The sequence below is a fragment of the Tenrec ecaudatus genome, chromosome Y (assembly GCF_050624435.1).
Source record: "Tenrec ecaudatus isolate mTenEca1 chromosome Y, mTenEca1.hap1, whole genome shotgun sequence".
NCBI lineage: Eukaryota > Metazoa > Chordata > Mammalia > Afrosoricida > Tenrecidae > Tenrec > Tenrec ecaudatus.
In genome coordinates, this window is record NC_134549.1 from 17,358,655 (window position 1) to 17,378,157 (window position 19,503).

Below are 19,503 nucleotides of genomic sequence, written 5' to 3' on the forward strand. Positions count from 1 at the left end.
CAAGTTCACTGTGTTAGTTAATTTTGAATAAGGCACACAATGTAAGCCTAACATCGCTCTGCTTCCCCAGGGCTCTGAAAGCACGGAAACACTGTGAAAGCAACGAAGGTGATCTGTGGGGGAAAACCTCCAGCCAGACTCCAAATCTTCCTTTGATGCAAAGGAGTTTTCAGGAAGGAAATCCACTTCAGGGGCGTGAGTGTGGGAAGGCCTGCATGGAGGAGGCATCACGTGATCATGACATCAGGTCTCACGCAGGATGCAGCGTCTGTGAGGGCTCGGAATGGAAAGAAGCTTGTAGTTGTGGCTCTGACCTGACCACCCCTCCGAGCACTCTTCCAGGACAGGAAAGCTGCCGTCAAAAGGACCCTGGAAACGATTTCCGTTTGGCAACCCTCCAGAATCCTATGGGAGCGCACCCTGTTGAGAGAGTCTATCCGTGTTCCCAATCTGAGAAAGATTTCTGTGGTTTCAAAGCCGTTTGGGATCCTGTGAGCGGTCCTAAGTGTGATCCTAGGAAAACTTCTCATTCCTGTAGTGCTCGTACATCTTTAATCTCACAGGAAACGTTTCCTAGTTTAGATAAATATGCGTGTAAAGAATGTGGGAAAGACTTGCCGCGTGCTTCGACCCACCAAGAACATATGCGAACTCACAAGGGAGACGAGGATTCTGAAAAGAAGGGGTGTGGGGAGGTCTTTGCTCAGTCCTCACACCCCACCAGACTTGCAACACTCCACAGTGGAGAGAGGCCTCATGGGTGTCCGGAATGTGGGGAATCTTTCACTCAGTCCTCCTCACTGACCGCTCACAGAAGAATTCACACTGGGGAGAGGCCTTATGAACGCAAGGAAGGTGGGCAACACTTGTCATCTCCCCAGTGTAGATTACAGAAGCGCATTCACAGGGGAAAGGGCAATTACGACTGTAAGGAGTGTGGGAAGGCCTTCGGTAGCCCCTCCCACCTCATCAAACATGCAAGAATTCACAGTGGAGAGAGGCCTTATGGGTGTCCGGAATGTGGCAAAACCTTTACTCAGTCGTCTGCACTGAATGCTCACAGAAAAATCCACTCTGGGCAGAGGCCTTATGAATGTAAGGAATGTGGGAAACACTTGTCATCTTCCCAGTTTAGATTACACAAGCGCATTCACAGGGGAGAGGGCAATTACGACTGCAAGGAGTGTGGGAAGGTCTTCGTTAACCCCTCCCACCTCATCAGACATGCAAGAATGCACAGTGGGGAGAGGCCTTATGAGTGTCCGGAATGTGGCAAAGCCTTCAATCAATCTTCAATACTGATTACTCACAGAAAAACTCACAGCGGGGAGAAGCCTTTTCACTGTAAAGAATGTGGGAAGCGCTTCTCATTGTCTGCCTCCCTCAGAGTACATATGCGAATTCACAAGGGAGAGAGGAATTACGAATGTGAGGAGTGTGGGAAGGCGTTCACTCAGTCTTCACACCTCATCAGGCATGCAAGAGTTCACAGTGGGGAGAGGCCTTATGAATGTACGCAATGTGGAAAAAGCTTTTCCCAGAGCTCAGGCCTGAGTACGCATCGAAGAACTCACAGTGTGGAGAGGCCTTTTGAGTGTAAGGCGTGTGGGAAAGGCTTCAAATTACCTGTGACTCTCAGAACACATATGCGAACTCACTCACAAGGGGAGGGAAGAATTATAAATGCCAGCAATGTGGGGATCCCTTCACTCAATCCACACACCTCATCCGACATCCGGGACTCCACAGTGGGAGAGGCTTTATGAATCAAGGAATGTGGGAAGGCCTGTCTACTCATCCCTCACCGCACACATTCACGAGTTCATAGTGGAGAGAAGACTTACGAATGTAGGGAAGTTGGTGTTTTCTCTACAAAACTCAGTTGTGATCGGAAACATTACTGTTGGGAAGCCTATACAGGCACACAACACTTTCCGCTGAGATCAATGGAACGTTAATCCGGGGAAATGAGTTGCATGCATGAGTTACTTTGGTAATGTGCTTAGCAGCCCACCGTGTAGCCAATACACCGGCGAAGGAATGTTACGCATTACCTAGGATTTCCCAATGGGATGTAGGGGTTAAAGGCTGGGCTGTGGTCCACATGGTCTGCAGTTCAAAAACAGCAGTTTCTCCTCAGGAGATTGTGTGTTCTGCTTGTAAACAGTTATTGATGCAGAAACACAAGAGTCAGCATTGACTAGGTGGCAGAGTTTGGTTACAATATGCAAAATGTAAACTTTCAATGATACTGTGATGAATACTGCACTGTATTTTCTTTTTTTAGAAAACATTTTATTAGGGACTCATACAACTCTTATCACAGTTCATACATACACATACATCAATTGTATAAAGCACATCCATACATTCCCTGCCCCAATCATTCTCAAGGCATTTGCTCTCCACTTAAGCCCCTTGCATCAGGTCCTCTTTCTTTCCCCCTCCCTCCCCCCTCTTTTTTTTTTGTACTGTATTTTCTGTCATAAAAAATAATATGTACATCTAAAGCTAAAGTGTGTTTATGTTGTATTTTGTATCAGAATGACATTTCATAAGCTAAATAAATGTTTCAAATCCATAATACTTAAATATGATTGTATTGGTATGTCAATGATACGAGTGCTTCTTAAACATTTCTGTGCCATAAACATACCATACAATTGGATGGAAATCAATGAGAAGTTATTTGCATGTTGTTGAAATATACAATGAGAAATTCCCTGTTATCTAAATACCATTTTTTCATTGCCGAGTATATCCATATTTTACTAAATGTTTTTAATAGCAGCTTTATATATTACAAGCTTACAAAAGAAATATGGGATACTCTCCTCAGTGCCAGAATAAAGCCAATGTTGCAATGAATTGAGTCACCTGGTTTTGTTCTCAAGAACCTGAAAGTTCACCCTCCCCATTATAGATCATATTGCCCTCCCTACTTGCACCCTCAAATCCTGCATTCTCATGTATTTCTTATTGAGAGGGAATCAATAATCTCAAGTGAAGCCAAGCAGCTCTTATTTCCTGGATGTGTGAAGCATATCTGAGCGTCTTTGGCTACACAAGGGAAGAGTGATCACTTCACACTGGGCCACAGACAACTGTCAGAAGGCGGAGGTGAGACATGCCCACACACTGACCACTCTGAACTTGCTCTGACACCACTTGTACAACACTTGTCCTGTCTGCTGGGTTTGTAATGACCAGAAAAATTCAGGATACTCACAAGTATGGAGGTTATCAGAGTGGTTACTAGTCACCACAAGCCAGGCAGAAAATATCTAAGAGTATATTTTCAGTCTACAACAGTGCCTCTCAGTCAGCAGCCAAATCGCTCTCTCTCTAGGACTCAGCCCATCCACCATATGTTCCCTTTATCTCTCGTCTCCACAGGCTAGAAAGCCCAAGCACGGTCTTTGATAAAATAAGCTGTGATTGATGGAAAAATGGAACATTTCACTGTCCGCAGCCTCAAGAAGAGGAAAAAATTGGAGTATGTTAGATTCCCCAAAGTCAGCATCTGATCAAGACAAATTTGTAGGAGATGACTGACCATTAGGGAAATGGTTTTTGCACCAAGAGAAGTTGACTGAAGGCTCCTGGCAGAGGAGACATCCAGGGCCGCGTAGTGATGAGAAAAGTTTTGAGTCCTCAGCATAGAAAACAGCTCCTCAGGCCAGCAGTGGATGATCCAAGGATGTCTGGTTTAAAAGACATCGGATGTATTACACAGTGCCGAGCACAGGAGACTTGTTAACTTATTAGAGATCCTTTTTCTATGTCACTCAGATATTGTCTCCACTGATAAGTCCTGCCCTTTGTCCCCACGGGACGAGTCAGCAATCCTATTTGGCCATCTGATTTGAAGACATCGATATTTGTGCCTGTTCCAAAGAGAGAGTAGAAAACGATCTGTTCAAGTAATCGGACAGTATCATCCATATCACATGCAAGTAGCATTTTACTGAAGATCATCCCACAGTGGTTGCAGCAGTACAGCACATGGAGCTGCCAGAGGCTCTGGACTCATTCGGAAGAGGACGTGGAAAAAGGACTATGATTTCTGATGCCAGATGGAATTTGGATAAAAGTGGAGAATATCAGACAGATGTAAATGCTTTCCCCTGTGGATCATATCAAACTATGGGTAGACTTCAAAGGAATGGGGGTTCCAGAACACTCTGTTGTGCTCATGCTGAACCTGTACATGAATCAAGAGGCAGTTGTACAAACAGAACAAGGGACGACTGACTGCTTTAAATCTGTGTCAGCGTGGTCATCCTCTCCCTATATGCTGAGCACAATTAAAAACAAAAAAATTGTCTTTTGTGAAGAGGAATCCGGAATGAGAATTGGAGGAAGGTGTATCAACCACTGTCCATATACAAATGGCATTATCTTGCTGCTGAATATGAGGAAGATGTGAAGTACTTACGGATCAAGATTAAGGATTGGAGCCTCATGCATCTATTGATTACAATTCAGTGTAAATAAAACAAAAATTCTCATACACGGACCAGTAGGAAGCTTAATGATAAATGGAGAGTAAAAAGTTGTCATCCTGTGTGAACCACAATCTGTTCATGGAAGCAGCAGTCAAGAGAGAAAATGACTCAGTGCATTAGGAAAAGCAGGGATGCTCCTTGGAGCACACAGGTACCCCTGACTTATGTTAGCATATTTTGAATTTCCTCATGGACTTGGAAAGTTGGACACTGAATGAGGAAGAGTTGGAATGAATAAAGATAAATGGATACATTTGATCTCTGCTGTTTAGGAAAAATAATGACGGTGTCATGCAATGACAATAGAAGCAACAATTTTGTATTAAAAGAATTGCAACAAGAATGCTCCTTAGAGACCAGGATGGTGACACTTCATCTTATGTACTTGGACGTGTTATCAGGAGGGACCAGGCCCTGGAGATCACCATCATGCTTGCTCAATGACTTGATGCAGTATGAAATGTAGGAAAAATGAACAAGATGAATTAAAACTCTGTTACTGGTTGGACTGCAATTTCCATGGTCGGCAGTTTGAAACCACCAGCAGCTCCTTGGGAGGAAGACTGGATTTTCTACTCCCATTAACAATTACCTTCTTGGGAACCCAGAGGGCGTGATTATGAGTCAGTATTGACAGATTGGCATGGTGTTTAGCCTTTGTTTTTCCCCAGCTAAGTAGCTCATCTGACAGTGTTCCTCTACTATTCATAATATATCTGTTTAGTGGCTCTTCCCTCTGATTTGGACCGTCAATTTCTTCTTGATCTTATGTGAGTCTGGAAGCTGACCTGAAACCCAGTCAACACAGGTGACTGCTGGCAATGGAAACACCAGTGGCGTAGCTTCCAGCATCGCAACCAACCGCAAATCACCACCTGGGAAGGTCTTTACCATTCATCCTTTGTGGTTCAGAATTTCTGTACATGGGAATGGCAGGTGCACAGGGCCTCCTTAATTCCTGGCTCTTCACTCATATTTTATCCCTTTTGGGATGTTCCTAGGACTTGGGGGTCACTTGTGTAATCTCATTTATATACTTTGACAAAAGATTCACCCTTATCCTGCAGATTTTGTCTTGCTTCATTCACATAACTACAATAACCTTTCATTTACGTCATAGAGCTAAGGATGCGCAAGACATGATAGCTATACTAGATCACCTATTGAAGAATACTCCCAATTCCTAAAAAGTATGGAAAATTCTACCCTGTCCTGTAGGGTCAAGATGAGTCGGCATGGGCTCTGTGGCAGAGTGGTTTGGTTTCAGTTTGGCAGATGGGGTCCTGATGGCACCGTGACACGGTGTTGGACTGTTAGCTGCAGGCCAGCTGTGCAAACCCACCAGCACTTCCTCAGAACAAAGATTAGGTTGTCTATTTCTGTAAAGTTGGGCAGACTGGGTTGCTGTACATTGGAATTTCCTGGATGCCAGTGAATATGATTTTCATTGGTTGAAGTTACACTTCCTTAAGGGGATGTCCAGCTGCCTACAGATGGACTTTGAGTCCCCATTCTGCACTGCCCCCCATTCACAATGATTTTTTTTGTAATTTGATGCCTGATATCTGATCCCTTCAACACCTCGTAATCACACAGGATGGTGTGTTTCCATGTGGGCTTGGTTGTTTCCGAGCTAGATGGCAGCTGTTTACCCCCAAGCCTTTCAGACTCCAGACGCTATATCTTTTGATTCCCGGGCACCATCAGCTTTCTTCACCACATTTGCTTATGCACCTGCTTTGTCTTCAGCGATCAAGTCGGGAAGGTGAGCATCGTGGAATGCCAGTTTAATAGAGCAAAGTATTCTTGTATTGAGGGAGTATTTGAGTAGAGGCCCAATGTCCACTTGCTGCCTTTAATAGTAAACCTACAAATATATCACATAAATGTATTTCCCCATCCTCATTTATAAATATATTTACATATGTACTTGCCTGTATTTAGACCTCTATAAATGCCCTTTGTCTCCTCGTCCTTTCCTCTACTTCCTTTTACTTTCCTCTTGCCCCACGGTCATGCTCAGCCTTCATTTGCATTAAAGTAATACCTCTCGGTTACATTACCCTTGATCAAGCTCGGCCAGGGCTCCTACACTCTCCTCACCACCGATGTTGGATCGCTTGTTCCCTTGTCCCTGGGTTTGTTAACACCAGTTCCTTTCTCCCCACCTCCTCTCTCCCAGGTCCCCCCCGAACTGTCAGTACCATTGTTTTGTCTTCCAGATTGTTCATCCAACACATCTTATTTAGACAGATCTGTGGAGATAATAGCACACACGCACACACACGCACACACGCGCACACACGCACACACGCACACACACACGCACACACAAACAGAGCAAACCCAAGCAACAAAAGAAAACAAAACATGAACAACCAAAAGCCAATGATAAAAACAACAAGAACAACTATGAAAAGTCTGTACTTAGTTCAAGGTCTGTTTGTTGCCCTTCAGGAGTGTTTTCTGGTTGAGTCTGATGGGGTGCCACGCCCTGGCCCCAAAGTCTGTTTTGGGTATTCCTTGGGGACTTCGTTGCTGTCTTCCACTTCTGTTCTGCTGCATTCCCTTGGTATGTTGCCTCAGTGTGGTGGGATCAGATCGGGCGCAGTTCCCACACTGTGTCCCCAGTGTTGTCCCCTGTAAGGTTATGGATCAGTGAGGGATGTCCTGTCTTCTAGTGGGGCCGGCCTATGGGCCTCTCTGTGCTTGGCCGCTCTGATTGGGAATATCGTCGTCGTCAAGGCTTGGAGGGCCAGGATGTGCTCCGGTCTCTCTTCCTCCCCTTGATTTGCTGCCATGTGCTCTGATCAGACGTGTCCCTCTCCCTGCGCTGCAGCTTCAGCGCTGTCCTCTGACATAAATTCTTCTGAGGGGAGGGGCAGGTGTCCACGTAGCTGGGATTGGGGTGGGCCCCTCAAGATCTGTTTGTAAGAGGACCTGATGCAAGGGGCTTAAGTGGAGAGCAAATGCCTTGAGAATGATTGGGGCAGGGAATGTATGGATGTGCTTTATACAATTGATGTATGTATATGTATGGATTGTGATAAGAGTTGTATGAGTCCCTAATAAAATGTAAAAGAAGAAAAGAGAAAAAAATGATTAGGGCAAAGACTGTACAGATGTGCTTTATACAAGTTATGTATGTATATATATGAACTGTGAAAAGAATTGTATGAGCCCCAATAAATTGTTAAAATTAAAAAAAAATTAAAAATTTTCAGAAAATAAAAAAAAAAGATCTGTTTGTATTTGTGACTGTCATTTCATTTTATATGTGTGTGTTGTGTAGTTGAATGCGTATTGTGTTTATTTATTTTTTTCTTCCAGGATGTTTGTTCCTCTTAATTGTGGCCCACAGTTTTCTTTTTTCTTTTTCATTTATGGTTTTATTTAGCAAAAATAAAACTCGAAAATGGGCCATCTACTCATTTTCTTCACTGCGCAGCCTGGCGTTGGGATTGGTGACTCTGATGGCCAGCTGGGCTGCTCTTTCTACAATGGCTTTGCGATTCTTGGAGGAAACGTGAGCAATCTCTGCACAACACGACTTGTTGCACATCAGCAGCACTTCCAGCTCCTTGACGTTGTGGACCAGAAACTTGCGGAAGCCACTAGGCAGCATGTGCTTGGTTTTCTTGTTGCTCCTGTAACCAATGTTGGGCATCAAGATCTGGCCATTGAATCTTCTCCGAACCCTGTTGTCAATGCCTCTAGGCTTGCGCCAGTTGTGCTTAATCTTGACATAGCGGTCGGACTGGTGCCGGATGAACTTCTTGGTCCTCTTTTTTACAATTTTAGGCTTCACCAAGGGTCTGAGGGCAGCCATGATGCCGGTGGGAGATGGCTGCCTCCTCCGTAGGCAGCCGTGGCCCACAGTTTTCTCAAGCGCTTCTCGTTGCAGTTGGAATCTGTAGGTTGGTTTTCTAGCTCACTAATTTGCGTTTCCATCTCTTTATTTCCATTTCTCTGTTCCATCTCTTTACTTCTGTTTATAGCGTTGTGCTGTTCCTTTATAGTATTATTTAATTCTGCTTCTGTAGTGTTCGATTTCTGTGTTTCTGTTTGGCGTTTTTTCTAGTGAGGTTACTAGCTTCTCTATTGTTTCACTATTTCACTCGTATTTTTTCTTGAACTGTCACACGAGTGCATCTTCATTCTTTTAAATTCGTTCTTCTTCTTCTTCTGGTAAATCCATAGCCTGTTCAGTTTCAGGCATTACATTTAGGTTTGGGTGGTATTGTGATTTGTGTTTTTCTTGTGTGTGTTCACTGATATCTTGTGTGTTTCCTTGACCTCTTGGAGTCGCTATTAGCCGTGTTAAGGGAGATGGTGTGATGTGGGAGGGTTAAGTGCTGCAGTAGAGGGTGGTGGACAGTTTTCATTAAGTATCTGAGTGTGGGGAATGTTAGATGAAGCGTTCGGTCAACAATGAGAAACTGAGAGGAAGTGTTAGGGGACGGAAAGAGGAAGGAAAATGGGGCAAAAAGAAGGGATTAGATTATTTTTAAATGCCTGATTGCAATAATGGAGGAGTTAGTGGGGACTAATATGTGATTTAAAATTTTCTTAAATGTAACAGTAGTGTCAACTATTGGTTTTATGAGGATGAGAAAGAAATAATTGATTTGATGAGAAGAACAGGGAAACTTCATATTGCGACAAAATACCACGTTGGATGCTTAGATCTAAGAAAGGAAAATTGGAGGAAAGGACAGAGATGAGAATTTTAAAATTAATTTTTTGGAAAATGATAGTAGAGTAAGATGCAGGACAGATGTTAATGTATCTTAGTTTGGGCACTAAGCTTTGTCTAGGAGCTTTGTCTCTGTTGTGGGTATAACTTCTGAGTTGATGGTTGTTTTGTTTATTTTTATTTTTAAATAGTTTCATTAGGGGCTCATAGAACTCTTATCACAATTCATAATACATCAATTGTGTAAAGCACATTTGTACATTCATTGTCCTCATTCTCAAAACATTTGCTCTCCACCTAAGTCCCAGGTATGAGCTTCTCATTTTTCCTCTCCCTCTCTGCTCCCCACTCCCTCGTGAACCCTTGATAATTTATAAATTATTATTTTGTCATATCTTGCCCTGTCCAATGTCTCCCCTCACCCACTCTTCTGTTGTCCATCCCCCAGGGAGGAGGTTATATGTAGATCCCTGTAATTGGGTCCCCCTTTCCACCCCACCCACCCTCAAACCTCCCACTATCACCACTCTCACCACTGGTCCTGAAGGGATCATCTGCCCTGGATTCCCTGTGTTTCCAGCTCCTATCTGCTCCAGTTGACATCCTCTGGTCTAGCCAGATTAGTAAGGTGGAATTGGGATCATGATAGTGGGGGAGGAGGAAGTGTTAAGGCTTAATAGAATAAAATGCTTTGTCTTACGTTAGTCCATTTTGAAAAGCTTAAGGGCCATCCCCCATTCTAAGAGAGGTGTGTTATTTTAGAAAAGCAAGTCACTGTGACCTTGCTTATATTCCCTTGTAAATGTGAGCAAGAAGTTTTGCAAGAACATCTGGTCCAAGATAAGCTGAGCAGGACGTGCTGAACTAGCCACATCCCTGTTATCTTGTGTAAACACCCTTTCCCATTCCTTGCTCTACACCCTCGCCTTGCTGGTTTTAAGTGTAAAAAGGGAGAGAAAAATTTTGCCGGACGCTTCAGCTTTGGACCCTGTGTGGCCATGCTGTAGCCCCAATCCGGATTTGTCTTTTTGTAATAAAGTTTTGCTTTGTTACTTTGCAGCTGCTTGTGGGTCAGTGGTCTATGTTGGGCGTGACTCCGTAACAGGAAGCATTTAGGAACTAGAAGAAAGTTGTTATGTTTCATCATTGCTACATCACACCTTGACTGGCTCATCTCCTCCACAAGACCCTTCTGTAAGGGGATGTCCAGTGACCTACAAATGGGCTTTGGGTCCCCACTCCTGACGCTCCCCCTCATTCACTATGATATGATATTTTTTTTGGTCTTTGATGCCTGGTCCCTGATCCCTTCAGCACCTCATGATCACTCAGGCTGGTGTGCTTCTTCCATGTGGGTTTTGTTGCTTCTGAGCTAGATGTCCGCTTGTTTACCTTCAAACTTTTAAGACCCCAGACGCTATTATATCTTTGGTTAGCAGCCAGGCACCATCAGTTTTCTTCACCATATTTACTTATTCACCCGCATCACAGAATGCCAATTTAATAGAAGAAAGTGTTCTTGCATTGAGGGAGTACTTGAGTAGAGGCCCAATGTCCATCTGCTGCCTTAATAATAAATCTACAAATATATGCACATAGATCTATTTCCCCATCCTCATATATAAATATATTTACATATGGACATGCCTGTATTTAGACCTCTATAAATGCCCTTTGCCTCCTAGCTCTTTCCTCTATTTCGGTTGGCTTTCCTCTTGTCCCACCATCATGCTCAGTTTTCATTTGGGTTTCAGTAATTCCTCTTGGCTACATTAACTTTGATCGCGCCCTACCAGGCCTCCTACACCCTGCTCACCACCGATTTGGATCACTTGTTGTTACCTTGTCCCTGGGTTTGTTAACACCACTTCCTTTCCCCCCACCTCCCCCTCTCCCATGTCCCCCCATAACTGTTGGTCCTGTTGTTTTCTCCTCTAGAATTTTCATCCAGCCCATCTTATTTAGACAGACCTGCGGACATAATAACATGCACAAAAACAAGATAGAGCAAAACCAAGGAACATTATACAACAAAATAACAACAAACCAATGACAGAAAAACAAACAAAACACAACAAGAAAGAAAAGCTTGTAGTTAGTTCAAGGATTGTTTGTTGGCTTTTAGGAGTGTTTTCCAGTCCAGTCTGTTGGGGCACCAAGCTGTGGCCCCAAAGTCCACCTTCAACATTCCCTGGGGACCTCACTGCTCCATTCTCTTGCTGTTCTGTTGCACCCTCTTAGTGTTTTGCCTACGTGTGGCGGGATCCGATTGGGCACAATGCCCACACATGTCTCCACTGTTGTCCCCTGTAGGGCTATGGGTCAGTGAGGGACATCATGTCTCAATGTGCCCGGCCATGTAGTCCTCTCTGTGGACTGGCTGCTCTAATGGGGAACATCATCCTCACAGCCTAGTGAACCAAGATGTGCTCCACTCTCTCCTCCTCCCGCTTCATCTGCTCCCGTGTGCTCTGATCAGACATGTCCCTCTCCTGGACCTACAGATTCAATGCTGTGCTTTGAAATAAATTCTTCTGGAGGGAGGGGAGTTGATGGTTGTTAAGAGACTAGAAAACAAATGAGAGTAAAAAAATAAAGTTATTTGTCTATATCTATCATCTATCTACCTACCTATCTATCTGTCTATCTATCTATGTATCATCTATCATCTATCTATCTTCATATCTATCTATCTATGTATCTATCTGTCTATCTATCTATCTATGTACCTATCTGTCTATCTATCTATCTATCATCTATCTACATATCCATCTATCATCTATCTATCAATCTATGTATCTATCTATCTATGCATCTATCTATGTACCTATCTGTCTATCTATCCATCAATCAATTTATGTATCTACCTATCTATCTACCTACCTATCTATCTATATATCATCTATCTATCTATCTATGTAGCTATCATCTATCTATGTATCTATCTATCTATGTATCTATCTATCTATCTATCTATCTATGTATCTATCTATCTATCTATGTATCTATCTATCTATCTATGTATGTATGTATCTATCTATCTATCTATCTATCTATCTATCTATCTATCTATCTATCATCTATCTATCTATCTATCCATCTATCTATCTATCTATCTACATATCTATCTATCTATCTATGTATCTATCTATCTATGTAGCTATCATCTATCTATGTATCTATCTATCTATCTATCTAACTAATCTATTCTCCCCTGTCCTTAGGCATACCTACAAATGAGAATGTCCTAATTGAAGATGCATCGTGAGAATAGTGCTAATCTGTGTTTTAAAGATGGGGAGGGTCTAGAAGATATAAAATAGAGCAACAAAAAAGCAGCAAAAAGAGGAGCTTGGTCCCACACCTTGGTCTGGCAGAGAGCAGGGCTCTTTTAAGCAATTCAAGACAGTTTGATGGTTCAATACCTTCTGACAGTGTAGGGTGTCAGAGTCGACTTGAGACTAAGTCTAGGTGAATTAGTTTGGTGTCTGACAAGGCTCAGGGTCCTGTATTCTTGTTACTTAAGTTGAGAGACTATAGACGTCTGGTGAAATAGATCAGAGGGAACAGGATTCAAACTTTTGGATAGTGGGGCTTTCCAACTGGGGATTGAGGATTGGGGGCTTAACCTACCACCTACCTATGTGGCCTAGGAGGGCTGGATAAAGCAATTCCCTACTCAGAAGACTGGTGGCTTATGTGAGAGGCTTGGGGTACTCACCAGGGGCTGGTGTTCCAGAACAGCTTAGTGTGTACCCCTTGAACAGGCTCTGGGCCCATAGGCTCCCAGTATCTGTCTGAAGCCTAAACCCCCTGCCTGTGCTGCAATTTCTACTTATTTGTTATGCTAACATTTTGGTAATGAACCAGGTGTGTGTTAGCTGGAAGTTTAAAGAGAGGTTTAAAATGTTAAAAATATAACAAACTTCCCACCCAGAAGAATTGATTTCAGAGGACAGCACTGAAGCTGCAGCTCAGGGAGAGGGACACACATGGCAGCAAATGAAGGGGGAGGAAGAGAAAGTCGAGCACATCCTGGCCCACCAAGCCTTGAGGATGATATCCCAGCACAGAGAGGACCATATGGCCGCCCCACTAGGAGACAGGGCATCCCTCACTGACCCATAACCTTACAGGGGACAACACTGGGGACACAGGTGTGAGAATTACGCCTGATCTGACTCCCTGCACCAAGGCAAAGTACTGAGGGCGTGCAACAGAAGAGCAAGTGGAACAGAGCAACGGAGTCCACAGGGAATACCAAAAATAGATTTTGGGGACAGGGTGTGGCACCCATCAGACTTGACCAGAAAACACTCCTTCAGTTATCTACAGGCTTTTCTTGGTTTTGTTTTGTTTTGCTGTTTTGTTTTGCTGTCTTGTTTTTATGTCTATTATCTCTGCAGGTCTGCCTAAATAAGGTAGGCTGGATGAACAATCCAACAGTTCTGGGGGACACCGGAGAAGGGAAAGTTTGAGGAAAGGAAGTGGTGTTAGCAAACCTAGGGACAAAGGAACAACAAGTGATCCAAATCCGTGATGAGGTGGGTGTGGGAGGCCTAGTAGGGCGTGATCAAGAGTGATATAAGAATTACTGAAACCCAAATGAACTGAGCATGATAGTGGGACAAGAGGAAAGTCAACGGAGATAAAGGAAAGAGCTAGGAGGCAAAGGGCATTTATAGAGGTCTAAATACAGGCATGTCCATATGTAAATATATTTATATATGAGGATGGGGAAATAGATCTATGTGCATATACTTATAGGTTTATTATTAAGGTAGCAGATGAACATTGGGCCTCTACTCAAGTACTCCCCCAATGCAAGAATACTTTCTTCTATTAAACTGGCATTCCATGATGCTCACCTTCCCGACATTATTGCTGAAGACAAAGCAGGTGAATAAGCAAATGTGGTGAAGAAAGCTGATGCAGCCCATCTATCAAAAGATATAGTGTCTGGGTTCTTAAAGGCTTGCAGGTAAAAAAGTGGCCAGCTAGGTCAGAAGCAACAAAACCCACGTGGATGTTAGCGAGCGTGACCCTCACCCAGACCACTCACTGAAACAGATGGAAACAGTAAAGCTTTATTTAGACAGAGTCGAATCTGGGCCCTCACCAGCAACTGAGGCAGGCTCAGTCTGTAAGGCGAGAGCCCCGAACAGCTTCAAAGGGAAGTTATTATACATCCTTGTGGGGCGTCTTGCCAAGCTAGGGGAGGGGGACGGCAAGTTCTTGTGTGAAACTGGCAAAGCATTCTCAGAAAAGTGAAACAAAACAGTTTTTAAGTCTAACAAAGCAAGTTCTACATTTAAGATCAGTTTGTCCCCAGTGGTCTGCCAAACGATACTGTAGGTAGGCTAGGCTGCTTCTTGGAGCGTAAACATCCTGGGCTGGGCTACACCTGTTTCAGGCTTCAATTTAAAAATGTTTCCATTTCTGACTGGGCAGTGAGCTGCCTGTTACTGTTACAGGGCACAGTGTCACAATGGAAGGACACCAGCCTGTGTGATCATGATGTGTCGAAGGGATCAGGTATCAGACATCAAAGAACAAAAAAAATCAAATCCTTGTGAATTAGAGGGAGTACAGATTGGGGACCCAAGGCCCACCTGTAGGCAACTGGACATAACCTTACAGAAGGGTTGCGGGGAGGAGACGAGCCAGTCAGGTTGCAGTGTAGCAATGATGAAACATACAGCTTTCCTCTAGTTCCTAAAATCCACCCCCACCACCACCCCACTGTCAGGGGAAGCCAGCCCCTAACACATCATTACGGGTCTGGTAGGCGCAATTGTACAGCGATAATAAGTAAAGATCATAGTAAAGTTATAGAGAGCTTGAGAGATAGAAGTGAAGTATTGACATAAATGGGAGTCAGACACAACTCATGGTGGCATGCTCACCTCTGCCCCACTAGATGGTCCAAGTGGAGGGAGAGAGAGAGAGATCTTTAATCTTAGCCCAGGCTTTTTATCTTCTTCAGGGATATGCAAGCCCCCTAATTACAGGTGAGGACATACGTCACAGGAAGGGGTTGTCTTATAGGTAATACGGTAATCAAAAGGGGTGGTCTAGGGACATACACGCAACAGGAAGGGGAGGGATTGTGACAAGATGGGATTGTGACAAGATGGGCGGACCCTAGCTTCAAGATGAAGGCCTAACCTTGATCATCCTTGGGCGGGTTTGACCTTGCTGGGGTCTCCTACAAGGAAACAGACAACTACTCTCCTTATCAGAAGGGAGTGGGCCCTACTTGTTGTGGGATAAACAGTGGTGACTGCTAGCTCTAGATGGTTGATAGCTCTCAGGGAGAATAACCCCTGACCTACTTCTGATGACCTCCAAGTATAGTCATTCCCAAGCGGCTGTCTGGCATATATTTGGGGGAGACAGCTTGGGAGAAATCCTTCTGTATCCCACACCCCACCTCACTATCATGATCCCAATTCTACCTTAAAAATCTGGCTAGACCAGAGCATCCTCTTTATACAATTGATGTATGTATATGTATGGATTGTGATAAGAATTGTATGAGCCCCTAATAAAACGTTAAAAAAAAATTTCTATGTATAACTTCCTCCCTGGGGGAAGGACAACAGAAAAGTGGGTGAAGGGAGACGTCAGACAGTGTAAGATATGACAAAACAATAATAATTTATAAGTTATCAAGTTTTCATGAGGGAGGAGAGAGCGGGAAAAAAATGAGCTGAAACCAACGGCTGAAATGGAAAGTAAATATTTTGAGAATTTTGTGAGAGCAACAAATGTACCAATGTGCTTGATATGCAATGGATGAATATATGGATTTTGATATGAGTTGTATGGGCCCCCCAATAAAATAATGTTTCAAAAACAAGCAAAATAAAGTCTCCCTCACAGTTTCCGATAATCCCTTACACTTGAATAGTTTGGAATTTCATCTTAAGCCATCCCTGACAGTCCTATAAGGAACCAGGGGATTTTTATATTTCCTCGTAGTTAGGGATGGGTTTTGAAAGGAATATATATATATATATATATATATATATATATATATATAATCCTTTTAAAGAGTATACTAAGAAACACTGACTTATTGAATGTGTGCTTTGTGTTAAACACTGTGTTATCCATCTGGAGTATAATAATCCATAAGATGAATGCTCTTCCTACTGGGATGCAAGTAATAAATTCGTGCTTGAATGAATGGATGAAAACCAAAGGCCAAAGCCACAGCTCAAACGAATCAACATTTTCCTCTGACATAATACTCCTCCCATTTGAAAGAGATAATAGTAGTACTGAACTCCTAGACTTGTAGTGAGAATATAAAATTTGTCACAGCGACTGGCACATAGATACATTTTTAAAAAGTCACTTATGGAGCTTTTGATATTAGAAATGAAGTGCTTAGAATTATAAAATTGTTGTAATTTGATGAACTGTAAGCAAGGTTTATTTGAGGCACAGATGTCTTTAGATTTTCAATGTATCTTTATGTATTGTTTATTATCCATGAACACTATCTTCACATATTGCTTAGACTAGTTAGCTGAATCCTTCAGTTATATGGTGTATGTTTTTGCACATTAATACATGTGGTGTTTTTCTATCAAACAGGCCATAGGCTTGGCTCTTGAAGTGAAATTACCTTTAGAAACTTAAATCTATAATATATATGTACATAAACTGTGGGAAACAGAAATATTTCTCCCAAATTGTCTCCCCCAAATATATGTTAGACTTAGGACAGTGTTTGCAGCTATGACAAATTATTGTCAAGTTACTTCCCTTTAGGCAGTCAGCTGCCAGACTACTGTCTAGTCCCGCCCGGGGTAGACCTGCTCCCTGCTGCTAAGGACAATGGGCTACTTGTCCCTAAAGGATTGCAGCCATCCATTTGGTTTCTGTAGGTGGAGTTCACACCCACCTGATAATGGTCTCTATAGTGCCACCAGGGAACAGGCAAACCGGCTCAGTGATTTCAAAAGTTAGGCTGCCATCCAGAATCTAGGATCCGCCCATCTTGCCACATGTGTACCCCTAATACCTCTTCTTCCTATTGTGTGTACACCCCTAGATCACCCCCTCCCATTACTGTATTAGCGATAGCACAACCCTTTCCTGTGACATATGTTTTCACCTGTAATTAGTGGGCTTGCAAGTCCCCAGAGAATATAAAAGTCTTGGTTAGCATTAAATATCTCTCTCCATGTGGACCACCAAGTGAGGCTGAGGTGAGCATTGCTCCCTTGAATTGTGTCTGACTCCATTATTTCTCTTTCACTTCTATGTCTCATGCTCTCTATGACTTTGCTATAATCCTTACTTATTATCGCTGTACAATTGTGCCTACAGGATCCGTGATAATGTGTTAGGGGCTGGATTACCCTGGCAGTAGACAAAAAGAGATATTTCTCTGAATCTGATTGATCCCAAAGAAACAAGTACAGACCCACAAAGAATGGATACCCATTTTTCTTAGGAAAGGCAAAAATGAGGTATGGTGTGTAGTGGTACCAATTGCATCATCTGCATGGTAAAAAAATATGTTAGCTTTTTATAAAATAAACTATTTTACACTGATCATAATAGTAGCAATAATAAGCACCATTCATTAAGCAAAATTTAAAAAATTAAAGCCTTCAAATTAGCTGTACCTCAGGGAAGCTGGATCCTTTTGCCAATTTGGGCTGGAGCTCCCAGGCTTGTGTAAAGAGTTGGTTTATTCACTATTTATGCCTGCTCTTTCTGATGGAGGTGGTGACCAAGTGGGGGAAGAGGAATGGGTTCTATACGTGACCCCCCACCCCCCAGGTAGACTATTGGAGAGGAATGAAGCCTACTCAGCAGGTAGTTTGATGTTACAGTTTCTATTTGCATTGTTATGCTAATGATTTGTGAATGGACTAGGTGTGTTTTGGGTGCTACCCAGGGAATTTTAAAAAATGCCTTTCCATCTAACTGAAAAACAACAAAAGCCCACATAGAAAATGCACACCAGCCTGTGAGCTGACAAGGCATCCAAGGGATCAGGTGTCAGGCACCAACGACCAAAAATTTTTTTAAAAATCAGCATTGTGAATGAGGGGGTGTGCAGAGTGGGGACCCAGGGCCCATCTGGGGGAAATTGGACATCCCCTTGCAGAAGGGCTGTGGGGAGGGGACGAGCCAATTAGAGTGGAGTGTAGCAACGATGAAACATACAATTTTCCTCTAGTTCTTAAATCCTTCTTCCTCCCCCCCCACTATCATGATCCCAATTCTACCTTATGTATCTGGCTGGACCAGAGGATGTACACTGGCACAGATAGGAACTGGAAATACAGGGAATCCAGGACAGATGAACCCCTCAGGATCAGTGGTGAGAGTAGCAATATTGGGAGGGTGGAGGGAGGGTGAGGGAGAAAGGGGAAACAGATGACAAGGTCTACATGTAACCTCCTCCCTGGAGGACGGACAGCGGAGAACGGGGTGAGGGAGACGTCGGATGGTGTAAGATGTGATAAAATAATTATTTACAAATTATCAAGGGTTCAGTGTGAGGGGGAGCTGGGAGGGAGGTGAAAAATGAGCTGATACCAAGGGCTTAAGTAGAAAGTAGGTGTTTTGAGAATGATGATGGCAACATACGTACGAATGTGCTAGACACAAATGAAGTATGTAAGGATTGTAATAAGTTGTATGAGCCCCCAATAAAATTATTTTAAAAAATGTCTTTGAATATCCATGTTTTACTAAGCTTTGGGTTTTGTTTTTTTGGGGTATGTCTTAAAATCCAGGGCTATGCCAAACTATACTTCAGGAAAAAGGGGATTACTTTTTCATCGTGGGGCTGGCACTCACTGGGATTAGGTTTACCATTTATGTCCATCCCAGGCTCCCCTGTAGATTTATCCCCATGCAGCTCAGTAGGCTATGGACAACATAGACAGATATTTGGTGAGACAGCTATTAAAAAAAATCCTGTTCATACCAAAAGAAGCAGACTTTGAAGGCTCATAGGAGAGGAGACATGCAAGGGGCAGTGAGGAGAAAAGTACTTCCTCGTCAACATATGATCAATAAAAAAGGCTCTTAAAACAACACTGAATAATCCAAAAGTGACATCTGTTTAAAAGAAATGACATGAAAAAAAAAAGAAATGGCATGTTTTAGCACAGTTCCCATCCACGAGACTTGTTAATTTACAGATCTTTTTCCTTGGTGTGGTAGTTACATCATCTGGTGTTCACTTGTGAGGGCGTGGTGTCATTCAGGTGGCATCTTGATGAACTCATTTGGAGATATACACACTGGAGGCCAGATACACAG

At 43.1% G+C, this 19,503-nt stretch overlaps 1 protein-coding gene across 1 annotated transcript; it reads right to left on the reverse strand.

Annotated features, from left to right (window-relative positions):
- Positions 1 to 7,869: 7,869 nt before the first annotated feature.
- LOC142435559 (large ribosomal subunit protein eL32-like) lies at positions 7,870 to 8,374 on the reverse strand. Its single transcript, XM_075539786.1, has one exon. It carries the CDS (start codon positions 8,335 to 8,337, stop codon positions 7,933 to 7,935), a length of 405 nt encoding a protein of 134 aa, XP_075395901.1. The 5' UTR covers positions 8,338 to 8,374; the 3' UTR covers positions 7,870 to 7,932.
- Positions 8,375 to 19,503: the final 11,129 nt, after the last annotated feature.

What these genes read in the sequence shown, in the direction of transcription:
- LOC142435559 (XM_075539786.1), bottom strand. Translation starts at nt 8,337, where the DNA reads ATGGCTGCCCTCAGACCCTTGGTGAAGCCTAAAATTGTAAAAAAGAGG.